At 47.2% G+C, this 12727-nt stretch overlaps 1 protein-coding gene across 3 annotated transcripts in view; it reads right to left on the bottom strand.

The window, feature by feature from the left end:
- WDR59 (WD repeat domain 59) overlaps positions 1–12727 on the bottom strand; it is a 43116-nt gene that overhangs the window by 17333 nt on the left and 13056 nt on the right. For all 3 annotated transcript variants that reach the window (XM_082233463.1, XM_082233464.1, XM_082233465.1), the window contains 12 exons: positions 11676–11756; positions 10827–10864; positions 9883–9971; positions 9686–9802; positions 8176–8253; positions 7380–7536; positions 6535–6614; positions 5369–5501; positions 3970–4094; positions 2688–2852; positions 2372–2467; positions 828–984 (listed from right to left, as the gene is read on the bottom strand). In XM_082233463.1, coding sequence (XP_082089589.1) covers positions 828–984; positions 2372–2467; positions 2688–2852; positions 3970–4094; positions 5369–5501; positions 6535–6614; positions 7380–7536; positions 8176–8253; positions 9686–9802; positions 9883–9971; positions 10827–10864; positions 11676–11756 — 1316 coding nt within the window. The remainder of the gene's footprint in view (positions 1–827; positions 985–2371; positions 2468–2687; positions 2853–3969; positions 4095–5368; positions 5502–6534; positions 6615–7379; positions 7537–8175; positions 8254–9685; positions 9803–9882; positions 9972–10826; positions 10865–11675; positions 11757–12727) is intronic.

Genomic DNA, 12727 nt, shown 5'->3' with positions numbered 1-12727 from the left:
AGAATGCTGTCAAGAATTCCTGTCCACATGCAAAGATTCCACAGCTGACAAATGGGTAGGGAATTTGCTCCCTGAGCACAGAAGTCTGAATACCATTGCTCTAATTTGGGCTTTGTTCAGGGTTATTCTTAAGCTGCTACCACTTTGCTAAAGATTAGGCAATTCTACCCATTTTCTGCTTATCTTTACAAGAAAGAACTATTTTATAAGAATGTAGGTTTTACTCAGCAAATCTGAGGGGCAAATTTGTTAAGGGCTTAAAATCGGTGTTTGGTAGGATGCAACTCCTTTGGCCAGTGTAGCACCCAAGCCTTCCCTACTCCCTGACAAAATCATAAATCTTATTCTGTCTCAAACAGGTTTTCTTTTTTAAAAAAAATACATAGAAATTTGCTCCCTTGCTATATACATAGATTAGTAAATAAACTGGAGGAAAGGGAACCTAATCCTGGAACTGGAAACCTAGAATATGCACTCAATTATTTTTATTTTTATTTTGCAAAGCTGCCAATTCTATTCCACTCCTGGAAACAAAGATTTTAAGACAAAAGATTTCTAGATGCCCAGAATCATGTCAATTTGTTTGTAGGGTTGTCCACAAACCTCGTGAATTGCCTCCTTCATTTTGAGGGCAGGTTTCCTGATGCTGCACCAGCAGGACTGTAGCAACAGCTTGCTGTGCAGGCGAAGGGAAAGGGGGTGAGGGCACAGTGGAGTACCCTTGCCACACTCACTCACACCCTTCTCCTCTTGGATAAGATCCGAGCTGGGAGCCCTGACCATTTCCCTGCCCTTCTTTAGCTTCACATGCTTAAGAGTCTACCAACCTGCCCCACAAAACCTGGCTCCAGAGGTGCGTGGAAATGGGATGTTGGAATCCTGATAGGAGCCGTAAGCATTCGAGACCCTGGGGAATGTTGGCAAGGGCGGCGTGACGGAGTTTGGGAGTGCATAGGGGTTGCTGGAGGAGCTGTCCTCCTGGTTCTGAAACAGAAAGCAGATTAAGAGTTACATGCATGGAGCCCATCATCTTGACAACAGGGCTTTCGTCCTGAAACACCAACATGCCAATATGTCAGGGAGGGGGCATAGCTCTAAGCTAGAGCGCATGCATTGCAGGCAGGCAGGCAGTCCCAGGTTCTATCTCTGGCAACCCCAGTTAAAGCTATCCCAGAAAGCTCTTTCTGTCTGACGCTCCAGAGGGCTGCTGCCAATTACAGGAAGCAAAATGGGGATGGATGGACACAGTATGACCTGGGATCAGGCACTTTCCTACATTATTGCGCAGGCCTGCAGGGTCAGCCATGTCCCCTTTTTAAACTTTCCCAGTTTGCCATGTTTAAAGCGAAGGAACATGGGAGTAGCATTATTACTCTACCTAAGGATAGTAGATTTATCAGGCAGAATTGAAAACAACCAATTAGACAAAACAGACTTTCAACCGGTGTTGTGTGTGTGTGTGTGTGTGTGTGTGTGTGTGTATTACTATCCTGCTGTTTAACTGCAACTCCCCCTGGCCTGCAATCACGCTACTCATGTGGGAATTGAGTGTCTTGTCACCACACACAGAAACTCAGCGCTAGTCAGCTTTCTGCTTTTAAAAGGAAAAAGCATAGAGCCAATGGAGAGGTGTCTCTTAGGACTGGAAGGCAGCAGAATGAACCCAGATACATCATTTGTTGTTGCCATTTTCTATTGTGGTCCGTAAGGAGGGTCTCTTCCTGAATCAGAAAGCATTTGCCACAGTGGTAGAAGAACAAGGCCAAAGAAGAACATTTTGTGGCCAACCAGGGCTTAGTTCTTAAGGCTTAAGGGCACTTCTAGATGGGGATTTCAAAGCACTTCCAAATCCCACAGCAGAGGTGCACAGAGGTGCTGTTCCTGGTATCCCAGTCCTCAGTCTGCCACAGAGCATGCAACTTGCATGACTGGTGCCTGGTTTATAGAAAGGAGAAGAGGGCAGTGGAATATGCCCCCTTTGGGTTTGAGGAACATTTCCTGTCAGTGGAACAAAATGTTTTGCAATGCAGGAATCAGAACAATCATAAGATGAGAAACCTGCTACCCAGCCTCAGCAGCAACCCACATGCCAGTGACAAGGGCCAGCCAGCTTGAGAATCAGAGCCACCCCTCCCTGCGGATAGACAAATTTTGGCACCTCTGTCCAATGTGGTTTCTATGCTTCTGCTTTAGCAGTACAATGCTAAAAACTGAAAGCATGCAAAGCTACTATGGAAAAGTTTTAAAATCTGTTGTAAAGCACTCTGGATTTGTAAAGAAAAAAGGGATACTAGGAGGTTTTCTCCAAACAAAGGTCAAGGAGCCTAGGGCAAAATGAGAAGATAGGTTGGCGCTGAAAGCCATTTCCTACCACAACAGACTCCAGGCAGGAGACCAGCTGGCGCAGACAGGGCTCCAGGCAGCACTGATTCCGTTTCACCTTCTGCATTGAAGTGTCCTTCAGGATCTGCAAGAGGCCCCCGCATACTATGTGAATGGTTTGGGTCATGAACACACACACACCCAGCTTCTCCACACACTCAAACAATGATCAAGGCTCCACGACTGAGGGTTCCTCGGGACAGAATTCATGGGTAGGCAGCCAACGTGGAGACCCTCCCTGTTCCCGGACCTCCACAGCCTTCTACCACCCCACCTGCCAGAGAGTTGCTCGCTTGCAGACCCACCTTCAGCAGCTTGGCCTTCATGGTGGAGGGGATGGTGGTCTGATTGACAAACTGGAAGGAGGGGGCAGCATTGTTGGGATACTGAGCAGGGAACATCACCAGCATCTTGACCCTGTGGTTGCTGCAGTGCACGGAGACGGTGCAGCTACGATTTACAGCATCCATCTGCCAAAGTCAATGGAGGAACAGAGGAGATGTTAGGAGAATATTTTGTTAGTAGATCCAATTGCACTGACCTACTTCAAGGAACAGTGGAGGTCCGCAAGGGGACCAGACTCGATCTAGACCCTGCAATAATCATCATCCTCAGTGGTGGCTGGTACCCATTGGAACTGGATTCTATTGGTGGAAGGCAGGGAGACCAACAGTAGGAGACCAGAGCAAATGGTGGGCTGAGCCAAGTGGTTCTGGAATGGTCCCCATCTTCCTTTCTGCTGAGTTCTGTAAGGTCAACACGGAGACTAAGGAGGAAGTTGACAGCCAGTGCTATCATCTAGACTAGTTGTAAGAAAGAAGTTGGCTGGGGGGCTGACTGGCTGTGGGAGACCGAGCTTGGTGGGGCAGTGCCCTATTCACCCTAATAAACCAGCCTCTCTTGATCATCATTACTGTTATTATCACAGAAGGTTCCAAGTTACATTTCTTTTTGTTTGTAAACTGCTGCTGCTCTTGTTGTTGCTACACTTAAAGTTCGTACTTAGCAAATAATTTAAGTGAAGTTCTTGCCTGAAGGTTCAATCTTTGTTTTAACAAATGTATCTTCTTCCTTAGACTTCAAAAACAGATTTTGTATACTGCTTAAAGCAATTTTGGAAAAGTAAATGAACTGTATTTTATAATGAAACCAGCAAATTCACCACCAGAGCAGTCTAAAAACAGATGGGGCTCAAGGTGAGGATGGCTGAAAACAATGTCACAGATCTACTCTGGGCAGACTCACTAAAATCAGGGGGCCTCAATGAGTCATGACCATTAATATCAATGGGTCTATTCTAAGTAAGAACACTGGATGCAACTCAGTATTTGGGCTGGCTGCTTCCACACTCTCTCCCCCCTCCCCTGCTTTCTGCTTAAGTGGTACTCCAAAAAGTGAGGGCATCATGGATGCAACCCTGCCAGGGAAGTCTCTACAGACCCTTCCCTTGGCCTGTCAAGGAGTCATGGCCCAAGAAAGGCAGCCTGCCAGAAGATGGCAAACAATCCCCACCCAGCAGCAGACAGGGTGTTGCGAATTCCACCCTCTCAAGCAACAGCACACCCAACAGGAGGACATGGCTCCTACCTCCATGTTGACGTTTCGGATCTGCACGTTGATCAGAGAGAATTCCTGCTGCAAGGTTTGAGGCAGCCCCAGCTGGTCTAGCTTTTTCCCCACCAGGAGACTTTTCTGAGAGTCTTCTTTCAAGGCTGTCAGGGAGAGAAGGCAGTGCTGAGGACCTGTGCCCTCCTCCTCCCATCCCCAGTCAGAGAAAGTGGGAAGAGGTGGGACAACAAGCTGAAAGTGCCAGGCATTTGGGGGTGATGAGGAGAGAATTAGAGTGGAATTGGACAGGGGCAGACAGGAAGATTATTCCTCCATAGAAGTCTGATGGACTCTTTGAAGCTCTGATACTTCAGCAGTGCTTTTAAGGCTGAAGTGGGGAACGTTTCCTCCTGAGAGTAGCATTCTGTCAGGGTCTACATAACACCAGCAGTGGGTCAAAAGCGGGAAAGGGTGGAGCTAGACCCCTTTCCCTTTTTCTGCCACCCCCTCTGTCCGTCCCCCCCCTCACACTTTCTGCCACCTCTTCTTCTCTTTGCCACCTGCCTAAAATGAGTCAAGGGCTACCACTGCCAAACCCTCTTCTAGGGTCTAAGTCCAGATATGCAACTCAGTTGTCACCTGCAAAGAGTGAGCAACTCCTGTAGGCAAGTCTTTGTAACTCAGGACAGAGCCCTTCCTGATGTTGTGGAGCCTCACCTGTGTAACTCCCACCCATTCGCCTGCTCCCTTTTATGCTATTCAAACACCCACTGAAGACTGTTCACTAACAAGTGCCCCCCCCACCAGAGCATGTTGTGTAGCATCCACTGAAGACTAATGGCTTAACTGCTTTCAGCAACTTATGTACCATCTCTACTTTTGAAGTAGAAACCCCCTTGCCTGCAAAATGCTCTGCTTGTTCAGCACAGATCTGTTGCTGGTAATCTTCTCTGTAGACATCCGTGGTGGCTGGTGCCCACTGTGGCTGCTAGGGTGGAGGGCAAGGCAGCTACTAAGAGATAGAGCCAGGGGTAGTAGGGCTGACCCTGTGACAGGGCCTTTTCAGTAATGGCTCACCAGCTGTGGAGTGCCCTCCCTAACAAGGTGCACCTGTCTCCAACATTGTTAATTTTCAGGAGGAATTAGAAAGCATGGCTGAAGACCACTGTTCCTAGCAACCTTGAGATCACTGGATGCAAGAATGTTTTTAACTAACTACTTTTAGATGTTCTTAATTGTAATTATTTCTGGAGTGTCTTAACTGTTTTAGAATGCTATTGATTCCCTTTTTGTTTTCAATTTCAATTTATGAATTAATAATAGTAATACTGGGAGGGAATGGGACATGGTTAGGGAGGCATCCACAGAGCGACATGCAAAACAAGGCACAGAAGAGTCTGCCAGCTCCACGAACCACCCAGGCACCTCCTCGCCTCACCTTCCTCTTCTCCATGGTTGGCATTTTGCTGGGGCTCAGTGTCTTGGGAAGGCAGGGCCTTGTCTGGCTCTGGCAGGAGAGAAATCCCATCGATGAGCTCCTCCACCCCTTCCAGGAGGTCATTGGAGCACAGCTGGAACAAGAAGCAGCAAATGCAGCAAAGCAGAAACAGAGAAGGCCACGGATGTGGCACAGCAAACATGGTGCAACTGGAAAACATGCCCCCCCCCAAGTTGCAAATTAACTAGGATTTCTGCACCATCCCTTGTCTAGAGACCTCACTGGCTTCACGCTGCTTGTTCCAAGCTCCCACATAACCCTCGTCCCGGTTCATATAACCTCCACACCAGCTTTTCCCCGTAAGCTCCAATATGCTCCATCTCCTGGCAGCATTTCAACATTCTCACAAGAGTCAAGAGACCTCGCCTGCATTATTGCTTCCTTGCAACCATCCAAAAGGGATCACCACCCACACTTTGGGAAACCCTGAGCCTTGCTTGCTTATAGGTTTATCATCTGCAAAGGTGGACAAAACTGTACAGCTTCCCTGCTGGCACACCTTGCATGCCCCCTTCCTGTTGGGGGCAAGGGGAGCTTACACTGCAGTTTGAGGAATGCTGGCTTAGAGGAAAGAAGATACAAGGACAGAGTTATGTGTTTCACAACTGCTGAACCACCACCACCTCCACTACCAAAAAAAGACAGGCAGCTCTTGACCAGGGCCCCAAAAGGAAGGAGAAAAGGCCCACGTTTTGGTGAGGCAGCTGTAGGCTAGATTGAGGGAATGCTTCCTGACTCTAAAAGCAGTGGGATGAAGATGTTGACCAAGGACACTAGTGTAATGGTGCTTCCATGCTGATGTTAAAGCAGGTGGTGAACTTCTATCAGAGTTAAGAGATTTTGCCAGTGCAAAGGGTTGATCCAGATACTCTCAAGGTGGGTTCCACTTGCTTGATTTATTCTGCTGAAACCACCATAAAGTCAGGAACAGGAAAGAGGTTTGATACAGAAGCACAGAAAGCAAACCCCATAACAGGAGATGGACCCAGGACAACAGGTACAGGAGGTACCTGACAATTTAGCTGGAAAATAGATGTTTTCTGGTTTCTGACATCTGCAACTTTGAGCAAAACAAAAAAGGAAAGACTATGCCACCTGTCACTTACCCGTTGCAGCTGGCAATCAACTCGCCACATCCGAAGTGTCTGATCTCGAGACCAGGTGACCAGCTGGTAGTCCTTGGATCCTGAAAGATGTTTTAGATTAAAGAGTTTAAACTCTGGCTCTTTTGAGATGGTCTGGTATTTTGAAGGCGTATCTCTGTGCTCTGCTTGAGATGTTTTTCTTTGAGGTGGACTTACTCATTCTAAACGCTTGGCCCACATTTTTGTACTTTTGCTCTCTCAAGGGTGGGGGAGAGGGAGAAGGGTGAATTTAGAATTATCTTTGTGTGATGTCTGGCAATGTTGGGTTTTGCTTGTAGACCCACTTCTGTATGTACTCTTTTGGTTTCACCTGTTTCGAAACTCAATAAAGATCACATACAAAGAGCTCAAACCAGCCCATGTTCCTTTGATATAAAAGGAATGGGTAAGTTGAAGTCTGTGTGAAATGAAGCTTAAACCCAATATTTGTGCCACAAGTGCCCAAGATCCTTTCCCTGCTTGTGTCATGCATGGCATTTTGTTCTGCATAGTTAGACCAAAGTTCTCAATTTCTTTTGGCCATCACAGATTTCCACACACACACCCGCCCCCAGCAAATACAGTTGCAGAGTGATGAGGGGGGATCTCTTATGGTTTACTGCAATTTAATTTTAAATGAACTAGTAGAAGAACAGAGAGACATGACAGAGAGAGGGAACTCAGAAAAGACACAATGCAATTGAAAACAAACTGCATAAAAAGAGCCAGAACAGGCTTTAAGCTTCAAAGCCACCTCTGTGCTTTGTGGGCCAGACAGCCAGCAGGCACACTGAGGCCACTATGAGAAGGACGTATCTGTCACGCACCTTCCTTCTGCTTCCGCCACTGGAATTCTAGCACAACATCATCATGCCCTACAAAGGTGTGGACCGGCGTGTTCAGGTCAAAGACATTCCAGAGGAGGAGGCTGTTCTCTCTCCGCAGCTGGGGCACCATCACTGTCACCAGTCCATTGCTGAAAGGCTAAAAGAAGTCACAGGGGAAGGTTGGAGGTTCAGAAACTCTGAAATGTTTCTCAGTTGCCCTTTTCCCACCAATACAAGTTACAACATGGCAACACACATGCATCTTTGTAATGTGTGAGTGATCACATCTGAAAGACCTGACAGTTAGCGGAACACCCCTGGGTGTGTGCCCAGCTCTTGTGCTAATTAACAGTGCCAATGTATCAAACCTCAGTGATTTTCACAAGCTTTATTCCTTATGGCTCTTGGGTGGAGAGTGAAGCAGGCTGCAATCTCAAGTTGTTCATTTACTTCATTTACTGTTCTTCTCTCTGCCACCTCTGCTACTTCCTACTCCACCCATGAGGCAGAGAAGAAGAGGGTCTTACATCATCTTAGTTGTAAACATGTGAACCTAGGAGTGTTGGAGGGTTGTTTTTTGCTTGGGATATATTTGTATGATGGAGATACACAAACACCTTAGATTAAGTTTGCAAACTTAGAAGAGTCATTCCCACTGCAAGGGAGAAAAGGAGGAAAGCCTCTTTTAAGACATCCCTGCTGAGATACATATGTCCATCACCTGAAAACAGATAAATATGCTTTTTCTCTTTGAACATTTGCCTTACTAGCTTTCTCAAGTTGGCTCTGTCCTTACCGTGTATCTGGCTTTCCAGACAGGAACCTGACATGCCAGGATGTTGAGGTATTTTCGGGGTTGTCGGTAATCCCAAAACTTCAACGAAAGAGATAACAAGCCAGTTCAGGAGGAAGAGGAAGAGGATGCTTACCAGCAGCAACATATACACACACATGGGAGATCACAGCACAACAAGAGCACTACAACATGGCCAGAGTGACAAGGACTTCTGGCCTTCGGTATGCTATTTGGAATAACATCCCACTGAAGGACTGGGGTATTCATAAAGGATTTTTAGTACCTGGGCTCCATGTATCATTTGAAGGTACAAACCACCCCTGGCTTGCCCACAAACCTCACCCATCACTCCCCTGTCAATCACACTGAGAAAGGGGAGCAGAGGTCATCCTTTCTATTGGCAGGACTTTCTAGCAGTAGTAAGACATGTGCATATCTGAAAGAAGCCTCCTGGCTACAGAAAACACAGCTGTAACATCTTGGGGTTTTCCTGGTTCTGGTTGCCAGAAACCCAGAAGACACCTGAAGCTGGAAATGCTTTTTAATCAACACAAGAATAGACAGCTGGGGCCCTCCTCAGAGGAAAAAGCCCTTGTCACCACCATTAATGTACCGGTAAATATGTTCTGCGGAGGGCTATCCTTGAAAACAGTCTGGAAACAAAATGCTGCTGCCCTCCTCTTGCTAGAACTGGGCCAAAGACACAGCTAAGTAAGAGTAGTGCACTCAGTACACCACCTCTCTGAAAGCTACCAGGTATAATTAAAAAATGAAAGCAATGACCCATAAAGTCCTATAAACTGCCTTAAGCTAGGATGCTTTCAAGCAGGGATGGGGAATGCCTGGCCCTGCAAATGTGGCCTGACTTCGCCTCTCATCACCCCTGTTGGCCACATTAGGCTGGGGCTGATGGGAGCTGGAAACCAACTACACTTGGAGGGCCTCAGGTGAGTCACCCCTGCATTAGGGGAAAGGTTATGTTATGCCAGTATGTTGCAGTGGTTAAGAATGTTGGGTTGCAATCTGGGAGACCAAGGTTCAAGTTCCCAGCCAGCCATGAAGCTCATTTTGACCTCTCAGCCTAAGCTACCGCACAGGGTCACTGCACATGGATGGAACTTCACAAATATAAGAACACACACAAAAACAGGCAGATCCAGCTTTTGCAAAACAAAATGCAAAGATGCCCAAAGACTGCAATGATTTTTTAGCCTGTGGCAGTGTCACAAACTGTGACATGCAGCAAGGAGTATGGGAAAGTAGTCATGGAAAAGACTGGTTGCTTATTCACCAGGACACCTCTTCCCTCAAAATGGGTTGGTGCCCACACATACCCTCCATTCATTTCCCAGTGGCCCCCAATGGCTGTGAAGACTGCCGGGATCAGCGCAACTGGAACTCTCCACCTGCCTGGCTGGTGAAGTTCACATTTCAGCCAGTTTGAAAGGTAAGCGCCATGTCAGAACTGGGCTTAAGGGCCCTCGAAACCCAGCCCCACCCACCCACCTACCCTGACGGAGTTGTCCTGGCTGGACGTAGCCAATATGTTCTCATTGTCTGGATGCCAGTCCAGGCCATGGATTTTAGAGAGATGAGCAGCCAAGTACTCCACCGCAGTGCCGGGTTTCTGCAAGAAGAGATTTCATTTGAAAGCTTGCACAAGAGATGACCACAACCATCTCCCTTAGAGGGGCAACAGTGACTCACCCGCCTGTCCCAAATGCGCACATCCCCGTCATGGCTGGTTGCCAAGCAGTGGGCATTCTTCTTATTCCATTTTACCTGGGAGGCACCAGCTGCAGAAGGAACAGAGCACACACACAATTTAAAAGAACACCAACATGCCAATAGGTTGTATGGTCAGGTGGGTATGACGACGACACAGCAAGTGCAAGTGAGATGTCGAGTCAAGCCCAGCCTGGGTATTGTATCTTGCTGGGCACAAATAATTGACAACGAATAGGGCAAGAGCTTTCAAAAATGGAGTGGTCACCAGAGGCGTAGTACAGAATGCTGCAGGGTGCAGCACAGCCACCCGAGAAGGCCAGCCCAGGCCACCAGTCAAGAACCAAGCCAGCTCATCTGCAGCCTACTGATGCAGCAGGCAACTGTCTGGGCAAGTGGGGCATGGGTCAAATTTGAAAAATAGGTTATCACAGGTATAGGCAAAAGGTGGATTGGGCTCTACTGGAAGACTCCTTCGTGATTTGCAGCAATTGCCAAGAAGCTCTAGATCACAATGCCTTAGCAAGAACACCAGCAAAATGTCTCCCCTGCCCTGTCCTAAATTATGCTGCTGAAATAAAGTCTGAGTAAGGCAGAAGTTGACACTTTATGCTAGCCTCTCCCAAGCTGGTGCTCTCCACATACTTAGGGCTACTACTCCCACCCGCCACAACCATGCTAGTTGGGGCTGATGGGAGTTGTAGGGCATGACATCTGGAGGGTGCCAGGTTGAGGAAGGCTGCTTAATACCATTGCCAGATCTGCTACTGCCTGCTCCAATAGTGGCAGGCATGCCACAGGTTGGACACCTTGTGGGCTACTGGAAACCAGTGCCAAGACCTCTTCTTTGCAGGGCACTTAACACCAACTACTGAGTGAAATATTATGCCAATATTTCAAATTCCACCTAACCAACTGGTACTTACCGACGGCAGAAAGTGAGACAGTAGGCTTCCGAGTGTCCCTGAAATACAACAGTACCAGCATAAGCATACATACTGTTCTCTCTCTATTCAGGTTAGTGCCTCTCAATTTTTGCTTCTCCAACTTAAAACTGAAGACACAGAGTTCTTACACTCAGTAAGTTTTGCATTTTGAGGGTAACAAACTTCACTCATTTTGACCAGTAACAGGTGATACAGAGAGGCAACAGCATTACTTGCCTCCAGATAAAGCTGGACAGAAGAGGGCCAGGCCAGGAAACTATGCAGGCAATCTTCTCTGCAGTTGAGGACTCTGAGCTTTCATTAACAGTTTAATTAACTGGGTTTCCCCCCCTTTTTTCTCTTTTTTCCTATTATGTTTTATTGTGATTTGTATCTGGTGTTAGCCGCCCTGGCCAGGGAGGGCTGGGTATAAATTTATTATTTATTATTATTATTATTATTTGCTGAACATTTCTCACGGCAATGAATTTGAAAATGACTGACCTAGACGGATAGCAAATCATTCAGCCACCCCCAGCTCCCACAACTGAAGCTCAGCTGCATGGTAGCTTCTGCACAATGGGGGGGGGGTAACTATGCTAGTGAGACAAAGTGCAGAATGCACAGGGGCCTTACAGGCTTCTGGGGTTTCTAGATCACTTGACTGGGGAGTGCTCCTTCATGATCCCAAATATGAAAGAGCAAAACCCATTCACCAAGAGGATATTACTAGGGACAGCTTCACCCTTCCAAACTATCCTGCTTCAGTGGCAGCAGTCCAAAGTGCCACACGGGAATCTGCTCCCGTAAAGACCAGCAGTATCTTCCCCGATGTGGCTCTGCACTTACTTGATATCCCAGATGTAGATGTATGTGTCAACCGAACTGGTAACCAGCAGGTCTGGCTCAAAAACTGCCCAGTCCAAATCACTAGAAAAGTTGCAAAAAAGGGAAGGGGGGGTGAGCATCAGCAAGAGGGATCTATCTTGGACAGCTGCAAACACCAGACTCTGCATAGTCATTAGTAACTCTCTCGTTCATTGCCTTCTTAACACAATACCCCACTGGCCCAGTTTCACAGCTCCAAAGAGCAGCTTTTCCAGAGACAGAGGGAGCTTTAGCTACATGCCCTTTGCTCATTTTACTGGCCACTGTATTTCTCTAGGGCATAGGTAGGGAACCTCCAACCCATGGGCCAAAGGAAGCTCCCAGGACCTTCCCCAGAGTGCTTTGGTTTGGCTAAAATGAGTCCTTGAAATATAATACCTCCTGGAGGATGGAAAGGAGTTTGTGGATGTGTGGGTGGGTGTAAAACTCACTTTTGTGTGGCTGGAATGTAGCACATTGTACAAAAGGCAGGAGTCACATCTGCTGATCCACCCACTTTTACCCCTGGTTCCATCCACCATTAGATTGTGTTCACCTCATCCCACAAGATTGCCCGTGAGCTTATAGATGTTCCCTACCACAGCCCTGGAGCAGAAGGTTCTACAGAAACAAGATCCATGATGGAAAACAGTGTTCCTGAAAAACAGCTAGCCCACTACTACTGAGATCTCCCTATAACACAGCCACAGAAAGAGCAATATTGCTTAACATCTGTATGATGCTTCCTATACGTTAATACCCTGCAAGGCACATCGGTATTATTATCAGCCATATTTCAAACAGGGAGGCTGTGACCGAGAGTGCTGTTTGCCTAAGGTCACCTATTGAGCTCATGGCAGAGGTGAGATTCAAAATGGAGACTTCAGGACCTGTAGCCCTTAGCCCTTAGGCTACCCCAGCTCCCAACAGAATTTGTGTCCTGGAATATTCTTCTGAATCCTCCATAATGCAAAGCAGTTTCACAGAAAACAAACTGGCATGCAAAGAGGTAGAAAGTTTGAAAAGCACAGCTC

Source organism: Podarcis vaucheri (genome assembly GCF_965113315.1).
Source record: "Podarcis vaucheri genome assembly, chromosome: 7".
NCBI classification, from domain to species: Eukaryota; Metazoa; Chordata; class Lepidosauria; order Squamata; family Lacertidae; genus Podarcis; species Podarcis vaucheri.
This window is presented reverse-complemented; position numbering and strand designations above follow the sequence as displayed.